The 25098-nt window shown below is 50.2% G+C and overlaps 1 protein-coding gene across 1 annotated transcript; it reads left to right on the top strand.

Annotated features, from left to right (window-relative positions):
- The first annotated feature begins 6739 nt into the window (after nt 1-6739).
- SLC15A3 (solute carrier family 15 member 3) lies at nt 6740-25075 on the top strand. The gene is made up of 8 exons (XM_049779650.1): nt 6740-7237; nt 15621-15910; nt 18373-18520; nt 18944-19057; nt 20474-20642; nt 22938-23096; nt 24033-24188; nt 24940-25075. The coding sequence occupies exons 1-8, from the start codon at nt 6740-6742 to the stop codon at nt 25068-25070; spliced, it is 1665 nt and encodes a 554-aa protein (XP_049635607.1). The 3' UTR covers nt 25071-25075.
- Nucleotides 25076-25098: the final 23 nt, after the last annotated feature.

The raw sequence follows: 25098 nt of genomic DNA, 5'->3' as shown, positions 1-25098 counted from the left end.
CTGGCTTGGGGGACCATATGGGACACTAGGGGATTGCATCGAAGTTCGTCCTAGGCTAGCATGGTCAAGGCAGACGCCTTACCACTCTGAGCCACCATTCTGGCCCTGACACTAACTTTAGTAACATCTTAGAGAAATACAACAATAATTTTGAACTGATCCTTTCTGGGCCTGAGCAATAGCACAGCGGTAGGGCATTCACCTTGCATGCAACTGACCTGGGACGAACCCAGGTTTATTTTCAGCATCCCAAATGGTTCCTGAGCCTGCCAGGAGTGCTTTTTGAGCACTGAGCGAGGAGTGACCCCTGAGCACCACCAGGTGTGGCCCCAAAACCAAAACCAAAGACTTAAGGGGCCAGAGTGATAGCACATTAGTAGGGCATTTGCCTGGCACGCTGCCAACCCAGGACGAACCCGGGTTTGATACTTGGCATGCTATATAATCCCCTGAACCTACCAGGAGCCATCTCCGAGTGCAGAGCCAGGAGTAACCCCTGAGTATCACAGAGCGTGGCCCAAAATAACAAAAACAAAAACAAACAAAAAAAAAAAAACAAAAAACAAAGTGATCCTTGTTGATCTAAGTGTTGATAATTCCAGTTGTCTTTGTGTTGTAACCAGAAATATTAAGTAACTCAGTTTGTGTCTTCAAGGGGGCAGACTAGGGTGGTAGGTGGATAATTGGGTTCACTTACCCAATAAGTGAAGGAAAGGTCCTACTGGTGATGGGGTTGGGGTTGGTATTGGAACATTAAATGCCTAAAACAACTGCCTTAGGAACAACTTAGTAAATCATTACACTACAATAAAAATTAGAAAGAATTTAAAACCCCTTAAGGTGGCAGGTTCTGATGGAAGACCCACCTCCAGCCCTCCCTCAGGCTGTATCCAGGCACATGCACAGTGACAAGAACCCGAGGGGCATGGAACAGGATAGTCGGGAGGCCCTGCCAAGTCCTGTACCTGGAGGGCCAGAGAGATAGCATGGAAGTATTGCATGCAGAAGGATGGTGGTTCGAATCCCGACATCCCACAAGGTCCGAGAACCTGCCAGGAGTGATTTCTGAGCCAGGAGTAACCCCTGAGCACTGCCGGGTGTGATCCAAAAACAAACAAACAAAAAAAGTCCTGTACCTGGCAACTAGACAGACCTTAGATCTGATGACACCACACCTCCTCCTTCCAGCCACCATTTCCAGGACCATGCTGGGCTTGAGAGCTTGGGTGATCTCCCTTTAGGAACTCCCCACACCTGCCTTCCTCCCTTAAGAGCTGTGGGGTGATGTGCAGATGCACAGGCAACTAGCCCAGCCGGATCCACACATGACTGCCTCTGACTTGAGAGCGCAGCAGTGAGTGAAGGCTGTGGGTGAAATAGGTCATTTCCCCCTGAGCAGCCACCCCAGGTCACGTCCTGGGCAGCTCCTGCCTGATTCTGTGTGTGCCAGGAGCCCCTGGTCCCCCTGACTTCAAGAGCAGCCAGAAATCTAGATTTTCAAGGATGATTTTTGTTGTTGTTGTTGTTGTTGTTGTTGTTTTTTGGGGGGGCCACACCTGGTGATGCTCAGGAGTTCCTCCTGGCTATGTGCTCAGAAATCTCTCCTAGCTTGGGGGACCGACCATATAGGACACTGGAGGATCGAACCATTGTCCGTCCTAGGTCAGCCGCATGCAAGGCAAATGTCCTACCACTGCGCCACCGCTCTGGCTCCTTCAAGGATGATTTTGATAATGTTAAGGTGTTGAAATTGAGCTGAATGATCACAAGAATGAGAATGAAAACCTCACACCGGGGACTGAGCTGTTCTCTTGCCATCATCCCACCTGCAACCGCAGTTTCCTCCATCTGTGAGAGGCTCAGCCCGGGACTTTTCCTGCCACCCAATTCCCACCACCACCATCTCAGTTCCTGGTCAGCAGCAGGAGGGCAGAGGTAACAAGGAAAAATGCCACATGTTTCTGTTCCTCTTTTGTTTTTCTCTTCAGGATTTTTGCTGCTGGCTCTGTTATTTTGGGGGAGCCTCTCCCCTCATCTTCCATCCCAGGAGGGTCACCCAGAGTAGGCAGCGTGCTCAATGGCTAGACAGTTTGTCATGTGACCACTCTAGAGATGATTCTACAAGAGACAAACTGGACCTGAGTCCAATGCGGGCATGTGTGGTCAACAGGGGAAACTCGGTATCCTCCAAAGGGAGCAGAGTCAGCTTAGATGGGGCAGCTGGGAGAGCTGGTTAGTGGGCTCCATACCTGCTCCCGTCCTTGAATAAATGGGGCCTCTGAAAAAGGGGCTGCTGCTGTGTGAGTTACACCCCATTGGGGGACCTTTTCCTCTATCATAGCACCTATTCCTAGCAGCTGAGAAAATTTGGGAACACAGTTGTGGAATCTACAGCATTGGCAAGACAGAAGATGCAGCATCCAGATGCCATTTTGCCAGGGCTCAACCTGGGATGTTTCCTGTCTGTCTGTCCATCCTCTAAGGCCTGAATACTTGCTATTTGCTCACACTGGACAGACAGTAGGAAGAAAGACAAGCCTTAATCCAAGAGCTGTTAGAACAACTATCCATCCACCTATGAGAAAACAAAGAAAGTCAGACCAGCCTTGGCCCCTCACAGATGAGCTCAAGAAGGTTCATGGAGGAACCAGAGTGATAGTACAGTGAGAAGGGTGTTTGCCTTGGGCACAGCAAACCCAAGTTTGATCCCTAGCATCCCAGGGGTAATTACTGAACACAGAGTTAGGAGGAACCTCTGAGCATCACTAAGTATGGCCCAAGAACTATTTAAAAAAATAGAAGATAATAGGAGATGGTCTAGATCATATCAGCTGTGATATGATATATATATATGATATGATATATATATGATATATATATATATATTTGATATATAACACAAAATACAGGCTTCATGAGGCCAGAGCAATAGCACAGTGGACAGGGCATTTGCCTTGCATACAGTTGACATGAGTTTGAGTCCCAGCATTCCGTATTGTCCCCTGAACCCACCAGGAGTAATTCCTGAGTGCAGAGCCAGGAGTAAGCCCTGTGCACTGTCTGGTATAGCCCCGAAACAAAACAAACAAAAATAAAAAAACAAAACAAAAAGACTTCATGAAACGAATCAATGAAAAGCTGGTCTGTATGAAAATTCTAAACTTCTTTTTGTGGTCAGAGCAATAGTATACAGCAGGTAAGCCACTTGCATTGCACCTAGACTCTACCTCTAGCAGCTCATATGGTTCCCCCCAACCCATCAGGAGGACAGAGCCAAGAGTAACCCCTGAGCTACACTGAGTGTGACCCAAACACGAATTAGCAAACAAAGAATAAAGGGGCTGGAGCAATAGCACAGCAGGTAAGGCACTTGTGATGCATGTAGCCAACTTGAATTGGATCCTCCAGCATCCCATATGGTCCCCAAACTCCACCAGGAATGATTCTGAGTGCAGAGCCTGGAAGAATCCCTGAGTACTGCTGTGTGTGGCACAAAAATCCAAAGCCAACTCTCTCTCTCTCTCTCTCTCTCCCTCTCTCTCTCTCTCTCTCTCTCTCTCTCTCTCTCTCTCTCTCTCTCTCTCTCTCTCTCTCTCTCTCCTCATTAAAAAATAGCACCCAGATTTCTTAAAGTTCTACAGTAAGGGGTGGGAGGCAGTATATGGCTGCAGCTGGAACTACATTCTGAATCCCAGCACTGCTGTATTTTGACCCCCACAAATACTGCCTGGTGTGGCCCCTGAACACAGAATCAGGTTTGACCTATAAGCACTGCTGGATGTGGGTGAGAAACAGACAATGAAAAACCAATGTCAAAGTGAGACAAAGGAGGCTTAAGAACATAAGGGACTGGGACATATGCATTGCATGCAGGCTCCCCAACATTGCATATGGGACCCTAAGCACCATCAGGAGTGATTTCTGAACATCAGGTCTAGAGGAAACCCTGAGCACTGCTTGCTAGGTGTGGCCCCTAATTTCAAAAACAAAACATAAATGAACCAAAGGGCTGAGCAGTTCTGAGAAATCCACAGATTGCAAATGAGACTACCTGAAACACTCAATCTAACTTGTTGTTATTATTATTTGTTTAGGGGCCACACCTGGCTCAGGGATTACTTCCGGCTCTGCATACAGAAATTACTCCTGGCAGGCTCCAGGATGCTAGGGATCAAATCCAGGTCAGCCACAAGCAAAGCAAGTACCCTGCCCTACACTACATCACTGCTATCACTACAGTCCCACATCTTTATTTTTATGTCTTTCCAAGTAAACTGAAGGCATGACAACTTATTCCACAAGCATTTATGCATGTAGATTATTATTCCTATTATTATTATCATTTTATTAGTTTTGGTCTACATTAGCGGTGCTTACTCCTATTCCTGGCTATACAGTAAGAAATCACTACACCAGGAAATCTGATAGTAAAAATAAAAGGCAATTATAGCCCCTCTAGAAGACATTTTTCCAGTTCCTCACTTAACAAGCTCTTCCCACATTAAACAGCAATCGGGTTCTATTTAGCATTTAGCCCAGGAGCTGAAAACATGTCCAGATAAAGTCCTACATGTGGATGTGTCAGGAAGTCTCACTTGTCAGCTTCAAAACTTCCACCTGGAAGCCACCAATCTGTCTTTCATGGATGGATAAGTAAATGGCAATTCATTCAGAGAACAAAACACTGCTCAAAGCTAGAAGGTGAACTAAGCAGTCATGAGATGGTAGGGGACAAACTTTAGCGCATGAACTAAGTGAAAGAAGCTGGTCTGGAAACCTCCCAACCAGGTGTTTCAATCATGAAGACAGTCTGGAAAAAAAAAAAAAAAAACTTTGAAGACAAGATATTGGAGTGAAAAAAAAAGAAAAGATTGGAGTGGTAGTACAGCAGGTAAGGCATTTATTTGCCTTGCACTTGGTCCACCTGGGTTTGATCCTCGGCATCCCATATGGTCTCCCAAGCAGCACCAGGAGTAATCCCTGAGATAGAGCCAGGAGTAATCCTTAAGCATTGCCGGGTATGACACCAAAACGAAAAGAAAAACAAACAAACAAAAACAAACTTCTAGAACCAATAAAAGGGACAGTGGTTGAGACTAGAGAGCTAACACAGGGGTTAAGGCCTTGCACGCAGCTGACTCCCATGGTTCGATTCCTGACGTCACATATGGTCCCTCAAGCACTGCCAGGAGCAATCCCTGAGCACTATCACTTGTGACCACCAAACCACTCCTACAATAAGATAAAACAAAATCAAATAGGAATGACTGCCAGAGATAGGGACTGAGGGCAGGTGAAGATGCCCAAGGTGAGAGCACTTTGGTTTTTTTTGTTGTTGTTGGTTTTTGTTTTGTTCTTTTTCGGTTTTGAGGTCATACCCAGTGGTGCTCAGAGGTTACTCCATGTGCAAGGCAAACACCCTACCGCTGTGCTATCGCTCTGGTCCCAGGGTGAGATCACTTGGGATGTCATATGAGGGACATGTGTCATTCTACATGGGTCAGTGTCAAAAGGGAAGCTCAGGCATGGGCTCTGTAAGTGATAGTGATGGTGCCCATGTGCCAGTGTGGATCCATCCATGATAAATAATGCCCGATGGGGAGCACTGCTAATGGGGGCTGACGGGGGTTCAGGGGTGGAGGGCTGGAGTTGTTGGGGGGCACTAGACTTCAGGGACTGGAAGGTTTGAGGGATCAGGGGGCTGCTGGCCTTTTAGTGAGGTTGAAGAGGGCAGGGGCCAGACCTCTGGACCTTAGATCTCTCCTCTATCAGGCCTGTGTCCCTCTCGTCCCTCTCAATCTCGGCTCCCTTGTGGGTGCCCAATGATGCCATGGGTTTCCCCGGTGTCACCCCCACTTCCTTCCTTACACTGTCCTTTCGCTCAATCTGAGCTTCCCCCATCACTAGCTCAGAGCTCTGACCCCATCACTTCCCTTGGTCCCTCACCCCTCTGCCTTTGGCTCTCTGTCTGGCTGTCTATCTGTCTGTCTGTCTGTCTGTCTGTCCCTCCCTCCGACTTCCCCTTCCGTGGGAATAGAATCTTTCCAGATCTTTCCAGATCCATCCTTGCAGCTCAGACATTGGAAGAATTTAAGAGGGGAGGAGAGAGGATCAAACTAGGAAACGAAAGTGAAAGATTGGAAAGTTCAGAAAAGGAAAGGAGCTGCGGCCAGAACAGAAGGCAGCAACCAGCCATCAGGGACCCTGTGACCCAGGCTTTCCCCCCTTTGCTCACCATGTGACACAACGTACAAGCCACAGACCTAGAAAAAGGGGAAGCGAGGGGCGCCCAGAATTTCTCAAGAAGCCAGAGGCGGACAGAGAGAGACTGAACAGAGAGAGAGGGAACATCAGAGGGGACCCAGGGAGGTGGCAGTGGAGAGAGTGCTCCAGCGAGGAGGAAGAGGAGGAAGGGGAGACAGTGGGATTGTGGGGGGGCACAGTTAAGAAAGGGGAGACAGAAAAGAACAGGAGAGAGTGGGCAAAGCAGTGGAGGGGGTCAGTGAGAACCAGAGAGGGGTGTCCGGGTGTGAGAAGAAGGATGGAGAAGGAGGTAGGATTTGAGTAGCAGCAAAAGGACCAGGGCTCTGCAGCTGAGGTGGGGACAGTGGCTGGGGTGGGTGAGGGGCCTAGAAGACAGACAGCAAAGCAGGGGTTCAGGGAGAAGAAAGGAAAAGGGAGAAGGGCAGCTAGTTGGGGGAGCGGAAAGGTAAAAAAGGGGGGTTCAGTGGGGCTGGGGATGCCGCAATCAAGCTTCCCCGGGGAGCGCCAGGCGCTCCTGGCTAACGGTTTTCGGGGTCCCCGACGGCGGTGGAGGCGGCTGGCGGCAGGTGCGGTGCTCCTAGTGCAGATGCTAGAACGTGCCACCTTCTTTGGGGTCTCCTCCAACTTGGTGCTCTACCTCACCGGCGTCGACCTGGCCTGGCCTGGCGGACAGGCGTCCCGGGCCGAGCTGATCTTTCTGGGCGCGTCGTACCTGCTGGCGCCGGTGGGCGGCTGGCTGGCCGACGTCTACCTGGGCCGCTACCTGGCCATCGCACTCAGCCTGCTGCTCTATCTGGCTGCTGCGGGCCTGCTGACCGCCACCGCCTGCCCCGATGGCCGCCTGTCCTTCTGCGGGGACACCACCCCGCTGCCCGGCCCCCGGTGCGGGCCCACCCTCTATTGCGCGCTGCTGCTCATCGCCCTGGCCACCAGCTCGGTTCGCAGCAATCTCACCTCCTTTGGCGCCGACCAGGTGAGTCCAGGGGAGCCGAGCTTCCGGAGGGCAGAGGGCAGGACCCTGACCAGGTGAGTTTAGGAGAGCACAGGGCAGAGGGCAGGACCCGCACAAAAAGCAGCAGAACCCAAGTCAGTGGTTCGGGGCTCTGGCACCTGACCTCTGACACGGCTTCCCCTTTTTGGGGGGGACTTCCTTGTTTCATTTACACGAGGGGGTCACGCTACTTCCGAATGGTCAGTGCTCCGTGGGCTGTCCAGTGCAGAAGATCAGGAGGGAGGGAGCAGAGGGGAGTGCGGAACCCTAACACACACAGAGACACGCAAACACAGACACACACAGAGAGACAGGCAGACACACATAGAAACAAACACACAGAGACACACACAGAGAGACACAGAGACACACAGACACAGAGAGACACACACATAGACACACAGAAGTACAAAACAGACAGACAGACAGACACAGAAACACACATACAAACACAGAGACACATCAACGCTGTCTCTCCTGACCCTCGTCTAGAAACTGATGAGAGCTGGGGAATGGACAAGAGCAGTCTCTGTAGCCCAGCCATGCAGGGGTCCAGATCCCAACTCTGCCCCCTTTTAACCAAAGCCCAATGCCTTCACCTCACAACCTTTCTCTGCACTGCCCTGGGCAGAGGATGGCACATGGTGGAGGGAAATCACTGAACAGTCACTAAGAGAACAAGAATGACTTGGCTCTATTTTGGGGAAAGCAGGGGGTGGGGGTTGGGACCACACCTGGTAGTGCTTCAGGCTTATTCCTGGCTCTGAGCTCAGGGATCACAGCTATATCACTCCAGGGAGCTAGCTGTATAGGGGGTATGGGTGGTGGGTATCGAACCCAAGTGGACCTTGGGCAAGGCAAGCCCTACCCATGATATGATCTCTTTGGCATTCCTGCTTCTATTTTGCTAATGCAAGTCAGTGGTAGAGTTACCAGTCCTTATGAAATAACTAATTAATGTGGTGAAAGCCACCGTGTAACCCGGGGACAGGGCTCCACAGTTATGTAATGGTCTTGCATGTCTGAGGTTTTTGGGCCAATCCCAGCATCATAAAACAAACAACCTGGGTTGCAGCGATAGTACAGTATTTGCTTTGCACGTGGTGGACCTGGGTTCAATCCCAGGCATCCCTCATGGTTCTCGGAGTACAGCCAAGACTAATTCCTGAGCTGAGAGCCAGGAGTATGCCCTGAGTATCGCTGAGTGTGGCCCCAAAACAAAGCAAACAAATGAACAAACAAAACCCCAAACCAAGATATGTTATTTGGGGCCAGAACAGTAGCACAGTAGTAGGGCGTTTGCTTTGTACGTGGCTGACCCAGGATGGACCTGGGTTTGATCCCCGGCATCCTATATGGTCTCCCAAGCTAAGAACAATTTCTGAGCATAGAGTCAGGAATAACCCCTGAACATCATCTCTGTGCCCCCCCCAATTGAGAGAGCCTGAGGAATATGCTCATTGGGTGTCTGCTAAGAGGAAAAGCAGAATCACTGTGATTTTTTTCCCTAATTGTCTACAATTTTCTAATGACCTTTCACTGCAACTATTACTACCACAATGGGCAGGGTTTTTTTTTTTTTTCCCTTTGTTTTTGTTTTTGGTTTTGGTTTTCTGTGCTCAGAAATCTCTCCGGGCAGGCACGGGAGACCATATGGGATGCTGGGATTCGAAACACTGTCCATCCTGGATCAGCTGCATGCAAGGCAAACGCCCTACTGCTGTGCCATCTCTCCGGCTGGGTGTATTTTTCCATTTGTTGTTGTTGTTTGTTTGGGGCCACATCTGGATTAGGCCCAGGATGGCAGTGTGCAAGGCAAACTCTCTACAGCTTTGCTATCACTCCAGCCCATGAAGGGTGCATTTTTTTGCCAAAATCATCACAGCCAGCTGACATTCCCAATTTGCCACCCAGAGTTGCTCTTCCAGCTTGTTTGGATTCTTCCTACCACAGAGATCTCAGGGGTCCTGGGCATCCCTTTTGGTGTTCGTGTCCCCACTACCCTAATCTTCCTTTGGGCAAGAGAGTCCTCCATGTGTACTAAGCCATCTCCCAACTAGCCTTTATTGTTCTCTCTCAACCATATCCCACTTCATCCCAGAAACCCTCGATCCCTTGCTTTAACCTCAGTGGCCTCTACAGGGCCTGGCCTCCCACTACCTCCCATGTTTTAGAGTCTCCTGGATACCGGCACCCTGAGCAGAGACATTAGTGAGACTGTGAGAGTGATGACAGGTCTGAAACATTCTCCCCTTCACTGAGCATGAGCATTGGGATGGAGCTAGTAGCCTGCTAAGGGACTTGGATCCAATTCCTCCAACAACTCAGACACTCAGAAATAATTTGCAGCGGTGGGACGGGAGCCATAGCACAGTGGGGAGGACATTTGCCTTGCACGTGGCTGACCCAGGTTCAACCTCAGCCATTTCATATGATCCACCAAGCACCACCAGGAGTAAGTCCTGGGCACAGAGCCCAGGAGTGGGCCTTGAGCACTGCTGGGCATGGCCCTAAAACATAAACAAAAAAGAAATGCTTCACAGTAAGAATGGCTGAGTCCTTGGAAAAGGGTTCTGATGACAGAATAGTGAATGAGAGTGACAGGAGAGGTCGCCCCAGAGCAAGGAGGCTGCTACAGGATTCAGTAGAATCATTCTTGGAAGTCATGCACAGGGCCCCATCTGGCAGGAGACGCATGTTGAACACATTTGCTGGTGGCAGGAGCAACCATCCATCATGAGAGAGTGGCCTCTGGGAAATTCAGATCCAGATCCAGATCTAGATGTGTTTCTTGGGCTGGCCCCACAGTTGTCATCAGCACAATCAGGGGCTGGAGTGACAGCACAGCAATAGGGCATTTGCCTTGCATGTGGGCAACCCAGGATGGACCTGGGTTGATTCCTGGCATCCCATATGGTCCCCTGAGCCTGCCAGGAGTGATTTCTGAGCGCAGAGCTGGAGCTCCACCAGGAGTGGCCAAAAAAAACAAAAAAAAACAAAAAAAAAAAACCAAAGGAAAAAAAGATCAGCACAATCACTCTCAGCCAATGAGGGAGTAGCAGGAATATCTCCCACTGTCTAACTCAAGGGTTCTCTGCCACTCTCCCTGCTGAGAAGGCTTATTAGAATCTCCATAGGAGGAACCGGAGCAATAGCACAGTGGTATGGCTTATGCCTTGCACACGGCCAAAACAGGATGGATCCCAATTTGAATCCCAGCATCCCTTATGGTCCCCTTAGCCAGGAGTGAATCTGAGTGTAGAGCCAGGAGTAACTCCTGAGTACTGCCAGGTGTGATCCCCCAAATAAATAAATAATAATAATAATAAACTCCAAAAAAGGGTTGAAGTGATAGCTCAGTGGCAGGGTGTTTGCCTTGCATGTGGCCTACCTGGGACGGACGTAGGGACCTGGGTTTAATCCCTGGAATCCCATATGGTCACCTGAGCCTGCCAGGAGCAATTTTTGAACACAGAATTCCCCAAAGGAATGGGAGCTGAAGTGATAGTACAGTACCAAAGGCGCTCACCTGGTATATGGCTACCTCAGGTTCAATCCTTGACATCCCATCTGGTCCCTCAAGCACCACCAGGCGTGATTCCTGACTGCAGAGCCAGGAGTAACTCCTGAGCATCACCAGGTGTGGCCCTAAGCATGGGCAAAGGTGGCCCCCCAAAAATAATTTAAAAAAGGAATCTTAAAGAAAGGAAATATTGTTTTATTTATATATTTGGGGTAGGAGGTATCTGGGCCATAGATAATGGTCCTGAGAGGCTATTCCCTGCTCCCTACTCAGAGGTTGATCCTAGCAGTGCTCAGAGGGGCACTCCAGTAATCCAGCCAGGGTCAGTCGCAAGTAAAGCAAATGCAATCTCTCACCCGCTCAGAATGCACTTTTAAATGCTGCTGTTTGTGGCTCTTAGAGGAGGTACAATTTGCTTTTTCCTGAGGTAACTATAAAAAGAAGAACGTGAGCCTCTCCTGGGCTCCCACACATATCTCTTGGCAGAAGCAGAGCAGCTGATTTGAGATTTGAGGCCATTGAGAGGGATGATGGATTTAGCAATGCCCGGAACCATTTATCTAGACTGTAACTTCCTAAAATGTGGTTGCTACCTTATCTGAGGTTACATGATTGTTGTTGGTGGTTTTTTTTTTTTTAAACAATACTGATGGTGTTCAGGGGTCATTTCCAGGAGCGTTCAGGGGACCATGTGATGAAGATGATAATTAGGACTGAATCTAGGCCTCCTGCGTGCAAAACCTGTGCCCAGTCCATTCAGCAATTTTTCCAGCCCAAGGGCTCACCTAACTTTTTCAAAGACTGTCTTAGGGGGGCTGACAGAACACTTGCCTTGCGGGCAACTAAGCCAGGTTCCATCCCTGGCACCTTATATGCTCCTCCTGAGCCCACCAGGAGTGATCCCTGAGTGCAGAATCAGGAATAACTCCTGAGCACAGCTAGGTGTGGTGCCAAAACAAAACAAAACTGACTTATGAAAATGATAATGCAGAAAGTTTAACTTGTACCAACCAGCCCCGAAAATCCACATGATTGAGGGATAAAACAATGATCACAAAATGATGTCTATTGATTTTTTTTATTGATCATTCCATTTGCCTTTGTGTTTTAATTAGCAATATGGAGTAAAATTTTGGGGGGGTGGCACACCCAGTGACGCTCAGGGGTTACTTCTGGATATGCGCTGAGATATTACTCCTGGCTTTGGGGGATTATATGGGATGCTGGGAATTGAACCCAGGTCTTTCCTAGGTCAACTGCATGCAAGGCAAACATCCTATCACTATGCTATCACTCTGGCCCAATATGGAGTAAATTTGTTTGTGCCTCCTAAGGGGTAGTAGGTGGGAAACTGGGGATCTTGGTAGAGGGAAGGTCCCACAGATGGTGGCATAGATGTTAGAACATTGAATGCCTGAAACAACTGCAGTAAATCATGCTATTATGATATAAAATAAAATAAAATAAAACTGTCTTAGAATAAATTGCTCTGGGGCCAGAGCCCTAGTACAGCAAGTAAGGTAAAATAAATACCTTAAAATAAAATCTGTAAAATAAATCCCCTCGTTTTGTGAGATCATCCCACATGCCATATTTTCTCCACTCTCAGGTGGACAGGTCTGATGCAGGTAGGGTAGACATGAAGAATTAATAAACCAAGCCATTCAAGAAAGAATCATAAAATCAATTTGCTTCTCAACTTGTGGTATCTCTGAGCCCACCAAAGCCAAACTGCTCTTTCTTTCTTCTCCCAGCACAAAATCCACAGGATAGGGCAGGTAAAGTGACTCCAGGTAGGCTTTTACATATCAACGGAGTGTTTAAAAAAAAAAAAAAAAAAAAGAGGAAGATGGGGGGAAACACCTTTGTTTTGGGTTAATAGCTGGGTGTCATTTTATATTCACCTTACACACATCTGACCCCAAGTTAATCTCCAGCAACCCATATGTTCTCCAATCCCTGCCAGGAGTGATTCCTGAGCACAGAGCCCTTAGTCCAGGTGTAGCCCAGAATGCTCCCCTCCAAAAAGAAAAAAAAAAAATGCAGCCTTGTAAGACCTGCTGAGTCAGAATTAGGGACCAAGGCCTAGAAGTTGGGGCCAATCAGGCAGTAAATGAACCCTAGTCAGGGCACCATGGACATTTGTGGATTGATTAGAAATTTTGGCCAGACTGGGGCCGGAGCGGTGGCACAATTGGTAGGACATTTGCCTTGAATCTAGGACTGACTGTGGTTGGATTCCCTGGCATCGTATATGGTCCGCCAAGCCAGGAGCGATTTCTGAGAGCATAGCCAGGAGTAACCCCTGAGCTCACCAGGTGTGGCCTAAAAAACAAAACAAACAAAAAAAAGAAATCTTGGGTAGAGGGGCTGAAGCGATAGCACAGTGGGTAGGGCATTTACCTTGCATGCGGCCAACCTGGGACCAATATAGGTTTGATCCTTGGCATCCCATATGGTCTCCGGGCCTGCCAGGAGTGATTTCTGAGCGCAGAGCCAAGAATAATCCTTGAGTGCTACCAGGTGTGGAAGAAAGGAAGGATGGAAGGATGGAAGGAAGAAAGGAAGGAAGGAGGAAGGGAGGGAGAGAGGGAGGGAGGAAGGAGGGAGGAAGGAGGGAGGGAGGGAGGAAGGAAGAAAGGAGGGAGGGAGGAAGGGAGGGAGGAAGGAAGGGAGGAAGGGAGGGAGGAAGGAAGGAAGGAGGGAGGAAGGAAGGAAGGAAGGAAGGAAGGAAGGAAGGAAGGAAGGAAGGAAGGAAGGAAGGAAGGGAGGGAGGAAGGAAGGAAGGGAGGAAGGGAGGGAGGGAGGGAGGGAGGGAGGGAGGAAGGGAGGAAGGGAGGAAGGGAGGAAGGAAGGAAGGAAGGAAGGAAGGAAGGAAGGAAGGAAGGAAGGAAGGAAGGAAGGAAGGAAAGAAGGAAGGAAGGAAGGAAGGAAGGAAGGAAAAAATCTCAGCCAGAGAGTTTCAGCTCTTCTATGTTTGTAGGAGGGACTGAGTTTTTTTTCTGGGGGTGCACATTTCTGGCTCTGTACTCAGAAATTATTCCTGGCAGGCTTGGAAGACCATATGGGATGCCGGGGATGGAACCTGGGTCAGCCGCATGCAAGTCAAACGCCCGTTCATCTCTGGCCCCCAGGACTGACTATTCTTTGCTTCACTGGGTCAGAACCAGATTTGGGTGCTCGGACCCTCTCTACTTTCATTGATTATGCCAACCTGTGTATGTGGGTATATTTCAGAGGGAAACAAGTCATGCTGGTCTGGGGGTGCTGGGCTGTACAACACTGTCTGCACCTCCAGACTGCAGAGGGAGTTCCGGTGAGCTGTCACCTGCATCTTTTGCAACCGTGTGAAACAGGCTGAGCGCGTCCTTGGCTTGTTTTCTGATGATAAGTATGATCCATCGGGTCACTTGTTGGGTCAAAAGCAAAGGGATAAATCAAGTGGAAATGAGCCGCGAGTGGCAGCCGAGACATCTGTTGTGCACTATTCAGTAGTTGTTAGATTGTCTCGTGAGCTGTGAGCGTAACCAGACAGCTGTGCCAAAATGCCCCACTTGTTAACAAGCAATTCCCCACAGAATTGTGTATTTGTTGATTTCTCTTTTGGAAACTGCCATTTATTTTGGTTTGGAGGCCCGCATCTGGAGATACTCAGGCTCAGGAGTGACCCATCCAGTGCTCTCTATTCTGGGGGACCCCAGATTTAGTGCCAGGGATTGGAACAGGATCAGCTGTATACAAGACAAGTGCCTTATCTCTCTGGCCCTTATTCGTGAATTTAAAAAAGAAACCCTTGGGGGCCCGGAGAGATAGCACAGCAGAGTTTGCCTTGCAAGCAGCCGATCCAGGACCAAAGGTGGTTGGTTCGAATCCCGGTATCCCATATGGTCCCCCGTGCCTGCCAGGAGCTATTTCTGAGCAGACAGCCAGGAGTAACCCCTGAGCACTGCTGGGTGTGGCCCAAACCCCCACCCCCCAAAAAAGAAACCCTTGGAAGCCAGAGAGATAGCACAGTGGGGAAGGTATTTACCTTGTCCAAGGCCAACTCAGATTCAATCCCTAGCATCCCATATGGTTCCCCTAAGCCTGCCAGAAGTGATTTTTTTTTTTTTTTGGTTTTTGGGTCACACCCGGTGGTACTCAGGGGTTACTCCTGGCTGTCTGCTCAGAAATAGCTCCTGGCAGGCACAGGGGACCATATGGGACACTGGGATTCGAACCAACCACCTTAGGTCCTGGATCGGCTGCTTGCAAGGCAAACGCCGCTGTGCTATCTCTCCGGGCCCCAGAAGTGATTTCTGAACGCAGAGCCAGGAGTAATCTCTGAGCAACACTGGGTCTGCCCCCCCTCAAAAAAAAAACCAACACAAATAAATAAATAAACCCTTGGGGCCAGAATAGTAGCACAGCAGAGAGGGCATTTGCCTTATACAAGACCAACCCAAGTTTGATCCCCAGCACCCCACATGGTCCCCTGAGCCCCTCAGGAAGATATGTGATTGTAGAGTCACAAGTTAGCCCTAAACATTGTCAGATATGACCAATAAAAAGTAGCATCTGGATTCGATCTCCAGTGTTCCCTATGATCCATGATGTAACCCTCGAGGAGTGATCCCTGAGCACAGACCCAGGAGTAAGTTCTGAACAGTCACAGGGGTAAATCCCCCACCCCCCAAATAAACACAATAAAGATTTGAATCTGTTTCATGGTCAAAGACTTAAGTACCAGACGCTCACCCACTAACTACTGTATATGTGTGGCAGCAAGGTTTGGGGGAGAATGAGAGCCCAGAGATGGGCTTTTCTGGGTTCCCCATCCCTCAGTCTACCCTCTGCTTGCAGGTGACAGTTCTGGGCCGCCATGCCAGCCACCGCTTCTTCAACTGGTTCTACTGGAGCATTAACGTGGGAGGGGTGCTGTCACTGCTGGTGGTGGCCTTTGTCCAGCAGAATATCGATTTCCTATTGGGCTTCTACATCACTGTGGGCTTCATAGCTCTGGCCTTCTTCATCTTCCTCTTTGCCACCCCCATATTCATCACCAAGTCCCCCACTGGCAGCCAAGTGTCCTCCATGTTGAAACTCACTTTCCAAAACTGCTGTCCCCGGCTGTGGTGCCCCAAACCTGACAGGTAAGGAGAGAGGGTGGTGAGGGGGGTGGTTAGTCTCAGAGTACGGGGGCCATAGAGCATTGTACTTTCCCAGGGAAATGTAGGTTCTCATTAGGCCTCCAGGGGGCGCACTCATATTGCACAGTACCTCTGGGATTGGCGATGATCTTAGGACCAAGAGTTCAAGGCTGAGTGTGGATATGACCATGTTGGTGGTGATGAAAGTGATAAAGATGCGGGTGATGGGGATCCTCTACAGGATCGACAGATGCTGGCAATGGTGGTAGGGCATGAGGTGTGATGATGGTAGCCCCATAAATGGGGTAGAATTTCACAGAAGTCACCCCTCTCCTGATTTCTCTGGGGTGCTCCAGCTCAAATCCGGGGACTTCAGACATGCCAAGCAAATGGTTCACCAGTCCTCTGCCAGCTATTAAGTGTAAGAAAAATCTAAGGACTCAGGTCAGACTAACTCCCTTCCCAAGAGGAAAAGTTTTGAGTTAGCTTGGACACCCACAATGCCTTCTTACAACTCCTCCGCTCGACATTTATTATACCTTATACTCAGCAAACCTGACTCCAGACTGTGGGACCAGTGACTACCTCCACCTGCAGGATCTCAGTGTGTGTGTGGGGGTACAGAACACATGTTCCCCTACCTGGCGATTTGCAAGAGGGTTTGGGTTTTTGTGGGGCTTTTGTTGTTGGTTGCTTTTAGGGGGGTCACACCTGACAACACTCAGAGGTTATTTCTAGCAGGTTTAGGGGAGGGGGAACTTATAGGATGCTGGGGATCAAACCTAGGTTGGCCATATGCAAGGTAAATGCCCTCTCTGCTGTGCTATTGCTCTGGCCCCTGCAGGGTTTTTATTTTACTTTGTTTTGTTTTGGGCTTCGGGCCACACCCAGCAGTACTCAGGGGTTACTCCTGACTCTGTGCTCAGAAATCTTTCTGGCAGGCTCAAGGAACCATATGGGATACCGGGAATCAAACCTGGTCCATCCTAGGCCAGCCATGTACAAGGCAAATGCCCTATCACTGTGCTACCATTCCAGGGTTTGGTTTTTATTTCGAACAAAAAAAACCCTGTGGCCCTTAGTGGCCTGAGAAACTTCCTCTGGTTACCTCTCACAGTGGTGCAGGAGGATTGAGCTGTGCTGGGCTGTTCTCCTTCTCAGGAAGTAAGCAGTCACTTAAGGACACAAAAGAGCACATTTATTTGCTGACAGTCAGGGTTGGCTGTCAGCAGGGGGCAAGGTGTCTGCTGGAAAAACAATCCAAGTGTGAATGCTGCGAAGGGAACAAGGTGAAGCTGTCTGCCTCTGCCTCCCCAGAGCATCTCATGTGCCTCCTGCAGTTCAGCGCAGTCAAGAGGGTCTCCAGGGGCAATCAGCACCCCTGGCATGGTGGGAGGGCACTCACTTGCAGGGGTAAGGATTCAGCCCCTTGCAGAATCTCCAAGAATGAGGCTGGTTCCTTGTGTAAAAATCTATCAGAAACTTCTCAGGGCAGTGCTGGATCAATAGTACAGCAGAGAGGGTGTTTGCCTCGCACATGGCCCATCTAAGGTTCGATCCCTGGCTCCAAGTTTGGTTCCCCAATCCCTGAATGATTCCTGAGCACAGAGTCAGGAGTAAGCCCTGAGCACCGCTGAGTATGGCCCAAAAAGAAAGCAAAGAAACTTCTCAAGGCACAGAGTCAAGATTGCAGCATCCATCTGTCTTGTCTCCTAATCATAATCGCATCCCCCACCAGCACCTCTCTCTAATCCCAGTCAGCCTTCTTATCCTGCAAGGATGGGGCATATCACATCCAAGACAGTCTTTCTGGAGTCAGGCATGGACTGGAATTTCCTCAGTTCCCACACTTGGAGCCCCAAAATCCAACCCTATGGAGTCTGCAGGCTCTGATCTAGGTTCTTTCTTCCAGGGGTCTTTAGGTCACAGCTCAAGGGTGGAAGGAACTGAGTCCCAGATAGAAGGAACTTAGTTTCCAGGTGGGAGGAACTTAGTGCCCAGGTAGGAAGAAATTGGCTTCAGGTGGGAGGGATTTAGCCTTGAGTGGGTGGGACTTAGTCCTATTAACAGAGCTGACACAATAGAGAGTTTTTGTTTTTGTTTTTCTTTGGGTCACACCCAGCAGTGCTTAGGGGTTACTCCTGGCTTTCTGCTCAGAAATCGCTCCTGGCAGGCTTGGGGGATCATATGGGATGCCGGGATTCGAACCACCATCCTTCTGCATGCAAGGCAAATGCTCTACCTCCATGCTATCTCTCCGGCCCCACAATAGAGAGTTTTACTGCTAGTGACAGTGAAGAGAACGAGGATGCTGGCAGTGGTCATGACAGGATTCACAGAGGGAAGGGGTGATTTTGGGGGGTGGTTTTTGTGGCTGGCAATAGGGCAGTGTGCATCAGTCCTGATATTGTCAGGGCTTGGGTGGTACTTAATGATCATCTGCTGCTCCTATGCCCCCCCCCCAGAGATTCTCAAGACACCCGCCTGTTCCCTGACCAGAGGTCCCCCCAGCCTGGCCCTTCTCCACAAGAAGACATGGCCAACTTCCAGATTCTGGTGAAGATTCTGCCTGTGCTGGTGACCCTGGTGCCCTACTGGATGGTCTACTTCCAGGTGTGCTCCATTCCTGGCTCCCGCCACATTCTGGTGGGCAGTCCAGGGCATGTGGGTTGGGGGAGGACTGGAAATAGACACCGCTGCTCTGAGGGACAGGGCTACTGTTTTGTGGGGTCTGGCTTGGAACAAACCCGACCTCAAAGTCCCTTAACAGTATGGAACACATCTGGGGATGACACAGGGGAAACTGTCTGGAAGTCACCCCTTGGGCCTCAGTGTCCAGTGTTAAGTGATGGTTCACAGCAGAGGCTAACAGCTTTAGGCCATCAGCATTGTGGCCCAGTAGGAAGGGGTGAGCTTGGTGCATGGAATCCTTTCCTATGGCGTTGCTCCCCCACCTCCCTGGCTGTGACCCACATATGGTGAGACCCAGAAGCCAGCTGGGTCCCAAACTCAACTCCACTCTGTCTCTACATGTAGATGCAGTCTACCTACGTCCTTCAAGGCCTTCATCTCCATATCCCCAACATTTTCCCTGAGTCTCCTACCAACAGCTCTGTGACTCTGAGCACGGAGGGCAAAAAAAGCTACCTGGTAAGACAAGGGGGAGCAGTCAATAGCCACCTTCAGCCTGCTGGGGGCCTCATCTGAGAGGGGATGGGTGGTACTCCCCCCCCACACATACCTTGCCCCATTGTGTCCTTGGGCGCTCGATATACCCTAGAGCAGGGGTGGTGAACACGCGGCTCTCGAGCTGCATGTGGCTCCCGGCCAACATGAATGCGGCTCTTTGCCTCTTATCATTATTTTGTATACTGTGGCTCTTTGCCAAGTTTGGATTGTGTTCTGCTGCTTCCGAGGAGGGACCTCTGAGGAGAGATCTCTAGCTGCGCCATCCCGTCTTCCATCTTGAAAGCAGCTGCTCAGGCCAGCGAGCAGGGGAAGCCGTGTGTCACTTGTTGGGTCACATCTTGCCATTAGTTCTTAGTGTGGAGGACGCAGCACACCCTCACCATCACTGCAGGATTTTGACCCTCACTCAAAATGGCAAAATGCAATATATGTTTAATATATTATTGTTAAAATTATATGCTTTTGTGTGAGTGTTTGTCTGTTTTGGCAGGTCAAGAGCCTGGCACATTGCTATAGCCCAGACATCTTGTCTAAAGGCTCAAATGTCCCCGGAATTAGTTAAGTAGCTTCACTGACAGCCCTGCTGTCCAGAATGAGCCTCACCGCCCAGTGAACATCCCTTCATATCAGGCCTCTCCTCCACCCTGCCTTGATCCCACCCTCTCTCGGTCCCCCATACCCAGCTCTCTGCCTTTCTTCAGGATCCCCACACTGGTGTCCTGGTTTCCCACCCAGCACACTGGAGTACTGCTGGAAGGGTGATTGAGGATCAGAGATAATTACAGGGGATCAAACACTTGTCTTGCATGCAGCAGACTTGGGGTTTAATCTCTAGCACCCCGTATAGTCCCCAAGGACTGATAAGAGAAACCCCTATGCATAGAGTTGACTTCATCCTGAGAACCTTCTAGTGTAGCCCTCCCCACCCAAAAAAAAAAAAAAAGTCAAAAAGAAGCAAAGGAAAGGCTAGAGATAGCACGGCAGATAAGGGGGTGCTTGCTTGCCTTGCACGTGGCTGACTGGGACTCGATCCCCAGCAACCTGTATGGTCTCCCAAGCCTGCCAGAAGTGATTCCTGAGTGCAGAGCCAGAAGTCAGCCCTCAGCACCACTGGCTGTGACCCTCAAACACAACCAAGCAAACAAAAAACCAGAGTGACAAACCTGCCCTGATCCCCTTTGTGGCCTGAGGTTGAAACCACTCAATTGTCGCCTGTTCTTGGCACTGAGGCATGGACTGGTCACCCCTGTGACCTCACTGAGGCAGGGGCCCCTGGGTAGGAAACAAGCTGGTCCTAGATCAACCGCCAGTGCCCGCCCCCATTCCCTGCAAGGGCTCCTTGCATTCTGCTCAGTCACCCGTGGCCCCCTCCCACAGTTCCCTGAAGCCTGGCTCCTGCTGGCCAACGTGGTAGTGATCCTGATACTGGTGCCCGTGAAAGACCGCCTGCTGGACCCTTTGCTCCTGCGCTGCAAACTGCTACCCTCGGCCCTGCGCAAGATGGCACTGGGCATGTTCTTCAGCTTTGCCTCTGTTGTTGTGGCAGGTACGAAAGTCTGGGGGACAGCAGGAAGGTTGGCGGGGTGCTGGCGAGGGCACAATCTCCAGTCTGGACTGACACACAAGCCCTGTAGCACTAGGAAGGTCAAGTGCACCATCGTAAACTAGGCAAACCCCAATTCCACCCACCAAGCCCAGATTCGCCTCTTTAGAGCCAAGAGAAAAGGGCTTCCTTGGACGGATGGCACCTCCAGAAGGCAAAACCAATCAACCAATCTATCTTCCTTCCTTCCCTCCCTCCCTCTCTCTCTTCCTTCCTTCCTTTTCTTTCTTTCCTTTCCTCCTTTCCTTCAATCTTCCTTCCTTCCTTCCTTCCTTCCTTCCTTCCTTCTTTCTTTCCTCCTTTCCTTCAATCTTCCTTCCTTCCTTCCTCCCTTTCTTTCTTTGTTTCTTTCTCTTTCTTTCTTTCTTTCCCTCCCTCCCTCCCTCCCTCTCTCTCTCTCTTTTTCTCTCTCTTTCTTTCTTTCTTTCTTTCTTTCTTTCTTTCTTTCTTTCTTTCTTTCTTTCTTTCTTTCTTTCTTTCTTTCTTTCTTTCTTTCTTTCTTTCTTTCTTTCTTTCTTTCTTTCTTTCTTATTTCTCCTGGCTTTGCATTCAGGAATTACTCCTAGCAGTGCACAGGGAACCAATATGAGATGTGGAGGATGGAAGGAATCTGGATCAGCAAGTGCCCTATCTGTCCTATCTCTCCAGCTCCAAGCTCTTTCTCTGTGCACTGCTCCAGACACTCTTGAAACAGAATAAATGTGCTGATAAGCTGGGGAAAGAGCATAGGGTTCAGAGGAACTGGTTGGTGTACATAAGATCCCGGATTTGACCTGTGGCACCGCACACACACACACACCACCACCGCCACCACCAGCACTGCCCTCTGTTGCACTACAGTTCCAGAGTGGCACCATCACCAGACCATCACCATATGGAGTTGGCCAAGACTCCCCAGTTTAGCCTCCAGGATGCCTAGGTCCCCCTTGGGAGGCTCCCAAATAAATAAATAGGACGTGCTGAGTAAATTTTGCAAAGACCATCACCGAATGGCCTTTAAGGTCTTATTTTCAAAAGCTTTTATCTCTCCAATCTTCCCTTTCTAAACGATTTGAAGTCACTTAGAAATGGATAAGACAGCCTCCTCCTTACCTCCTACTGCAATCCTCATCTTTATGATAGGAGTGGCAGTTCACTCAAGCCCTGGGTAGGTCTAGCCCTGTCCTCTTGGCACAGAACCTGGTAGGAGTGTTAAGAAGCTCCAGGTGAGGTGAAGTCTGCAAAGCATCTCACACCATACCTGGCTCACAAGTAGATTGGAGAGGTGGACACTTGGTCAGCATTCTCCTATTGGCACCATGAAAACCGAACTAGATGCTTCTCATATGTGGGATTTAGTGGCTGTTCAGTGCCAGCCTGGGAGTTTAAATCCCTACTTCTTGCATAAGAGAACTGACTCTCAGAGAAGTGAAGCTATTGGGGCTCAGTGTGATAGCATAGCAGTAGGGCATTTGACTTGCACGCTGCCGATCCGGAAGGGACTCGTGTTTGATCCCCAGCATCCCATATGGTCCCCTGAGCCTGCCAGGAGTTATTTTTGAATGCAGAGCCAGGAATAATCCCTAAGCATCGCTTGATGTGGCACAAAACAACAACACCCCCCCCCCACCCCCCCGGTCACTCTAGTCAGGCTTGGATCGGATTCCTAAGTCCCTTAACTCCATGTCTATAACCTTTTACTCTGGAGCAGAAGCACCATTGCTAAGCTGTGCAGAAGGAAAGAACGTCTAGTAGAAAGGTAGGTTAGAGACAGGCAAATCTCTTCTGTACCAGGCAGTCATGTACTATCACCGAAGATGGGCCAGCTTTGAAACCAGACTATTGGGGCTCAAACTACACCCCACCACCTTGTAGTTTTGGTTAAGCTGCTAGCTTAAGCCATGCCTCTTCTCACTGGCAGGAATTCATTTAAATCCTCCTGTTACTGAGGCAAGGCCTAGTTTTGAGTCTCCTCGGTCGAGGCAAATAGGAAGAGGACGAACACACACACACACACACACACACACACACACACACACCAGGTCTGGCTGGAATCTTCTTTCCCACCCTGTAGGGATCCTGGAGCAGATGCGTTTACAGTATGTCCGGAACAGTCGGTCGAGGCAAATAGGAAGAGGACGAACACACACACACACACACACACACACACACACACACGCACGCACGCACGCACACACACACACACACACACACACACAAACACCAGGGCTGGCTGGAATCTTCTTTCCCACCCTGTAGGGATCCTGGAGCAAATGCGCTTACAGTATGTCCGGAACAATTGGACCATAAAACAGCACATTGGCAAGAACTATTATGATGCCGCATCCTTGTCCATCTGGTGGCAGGTCCCCCAGTACATGCTGATCGGGATCAGTGAGATTTTTGCCAGCATCTCAGGTACCTGGGTTCCTCTCCTTCCCCTCTCCCCCACCCCACTGATGGTGCTGCCTGTAGGGCAGGCCTTTACAGGGCCAAACTGGTCCCTGGCACAGCCCTGGTATGTGCTACCCCAGGGACAAGAAGTGGGTTTTGGAGGTGATGGAGTTGTCAGCATTCCTTACACCTCCACTTTCCTCACCTAGTATCCTAACTATGGCTGTTTCCTCTGCTCCCTGGGAAAGTGGGCTCCCATTTGGTCCTGTCTCCTAGGAGATTCTCTCTACCCCACAAGAAAACCCCTTGGAGCCCTCCCAGCACACCTGTATGGAGGTGATGGGCAGCCATGCGTGTCCCCTGCATATGGGCAACTGGTCAACCAGCCATGAAATGGGAGCTGACCCTCTTAGCCCAAAACTCATGGAATTTGCTCCATGCAACTGGGGGTCTAGTCATGCCAACTAGTGGGGTGCTCAGAGTAGGGGAGCTGGGCTAGGAGAGGTACAAGACAGCAGAGGGACCTAAATGGGAAGAGCTGATAGAAGCAATATGGGGGGGGTCAGAACAAAAGCACAGCGGGTTTGCCTTGAAAGGAGCTGACCTGGGTTTGATTCCTGGTATTCCATATGGTCCCCCCAAAACCTGCCAGGAATGATTTCTGAACACAGAGCCAGGAGTGCCAGGTGTGCCCCACCTCCAAAAAAGAAGCAACATGGGTGGGGCTGGGAGATTCTGGGATTTCTAAAACTGAATGGGTAGGTGACTTGGTTGGGGGAAAGGTAGTGGTAGAGATGGGGTGAAGAGGGGACTGGCACCAGGTGACTAACCCTGAACTAGGAGATATGGGGGAGGGAAGGACAGGGCTCTTGGGGTGAGCTAGGGTGGGGGTGACGGAGTGTGACTGTTCACCCCAGGGTGAGTCTGGGAATGTACCTTGCTCTGCTTCCCTCTCTGCAGGCCTTGAGTTTGCCTACCTAGAGGCACCCCGCTCCATGCAGGGGGCCCTGTTGGGCATCTTCTTCTGCCTGTCGGGCATGGGCTCGCTTCTGGGCTCAGGTCTGCTGGCGCTGCTGGCATTGCCCGGAGGCTGGATGCACTGCCCCCAGGATTCTGGTGAGTGGGGGAGCCCCTAGGGGTGGAGTGAGGATGGGTTATCGTTGAGACCAAGTGGCAATGGGGAAGCAACAAGTTTCCCTTTTTAGGGGCCAGAGTGATAGCACAGCAGTAGGGCATTTGCCTTGCACGCAACCAATCCAGGATGGACAATGATTCTAATCTCAGCATCCCATATGGTCCTCTGAGCCTGCCAAGAGCGATTTCTGAGCGCAGAGCCAGGAGTAACCTTTGAGCACCGCTGGGTGTGACCCCAAAACAAAACAAAACAACAACAAAACAAAGATGTGGGCCCAGAGAGATAGCACAGCGGTGTTTGCCTTGCAAGCAGCCAATCCAGAACATAAGGTAGTTGGTTCCAATCCCGGTGTCCTATATGGTCCCCCGTGCCTGCCAGGAGCTATTTCTGAGCAGACAGCCAGGAGTAACCCCTGAGCATCGCCGGGTGTGGCCCAAAAACCAAAAAACAAAAAAACAAACAAAAACCAAAGATGTGCCTGGAACTGCCCGATCCCCACCGCGGGCCTAATAAAAACTTACCTGCTCGGAGGCCGGAGCCATAGCACAGTGGAAAGAGCATTCATTTGCCATGCAAGCAGACCCGGGTTCGATTCCCATCCCATATGGTCCCCAGAGCTTGCCAGGAGTGATTCCTGAGTGCAGAGCCAGGAGGAACCCCTGATCGCTACCGGGTGTAGCCCCTCAAAATATATCATTAAAAAAATAAGTTATCCCCTCTTCCTTTCCCCAGGGAACATTAACTACTGCCAGATGGACCGCTACTTCTTCCTGCTGGCTGGCATCCAGGCGGCCACAGCCCTGCTGTTCATCTGGATCGCGAGGCGCTACGAGAGGACAGCTCAGGGCCCCTCAGGAGAATGAGGCCTCCCACCCCGACACACATACACAG

This window comes from Suncus etruscus, chromosome 9 (assembly GCF_024139225.1).
Source record: "Suncus etruscus isolate mSunEtr1 chromosome 9, mSunEtr1.pri.cur, whole genome shotgun sequence".
Taxonomy (NCBI): domain Eukaryota; kingdom Metazoa; phylum Chordata; class Mammalia; order Eulipotyphla; family Soricidae; genus Suncus; species Suncus etruscus.
The sequence above is the reverse complement of the archived record's forward strand: the minus strand, read 5'-3'. Positions and strand labels throughout refer to the sequence as shown.

Excerpts from the sequence above, each read along its gene's own strand:
- SLC15A3 (XM_049779650.1), top strand. The coding sequence starts at position 6,740 with ATGCCGCAATCAAGCTTCCCCGGGGAGCGCCAGGCGCTCCTGGCTAAC. Across the intron at positions 19,058-20,473 it reads AGGGCAAAAAAAGCTACCTG|TTCCCTGAAGCCTGGCTCCT; the intron begins GTAAGACAAGGG and ends CCCCTCCCACAG. Across the intron at positions 20,643-22,937 it reads TGCCTCTGTTGTTGTGGCAG|GGATCCTGGAGCAAATGCGC; the intron begins GTACGAAAGTCT and ends CCCACCCTGTAG.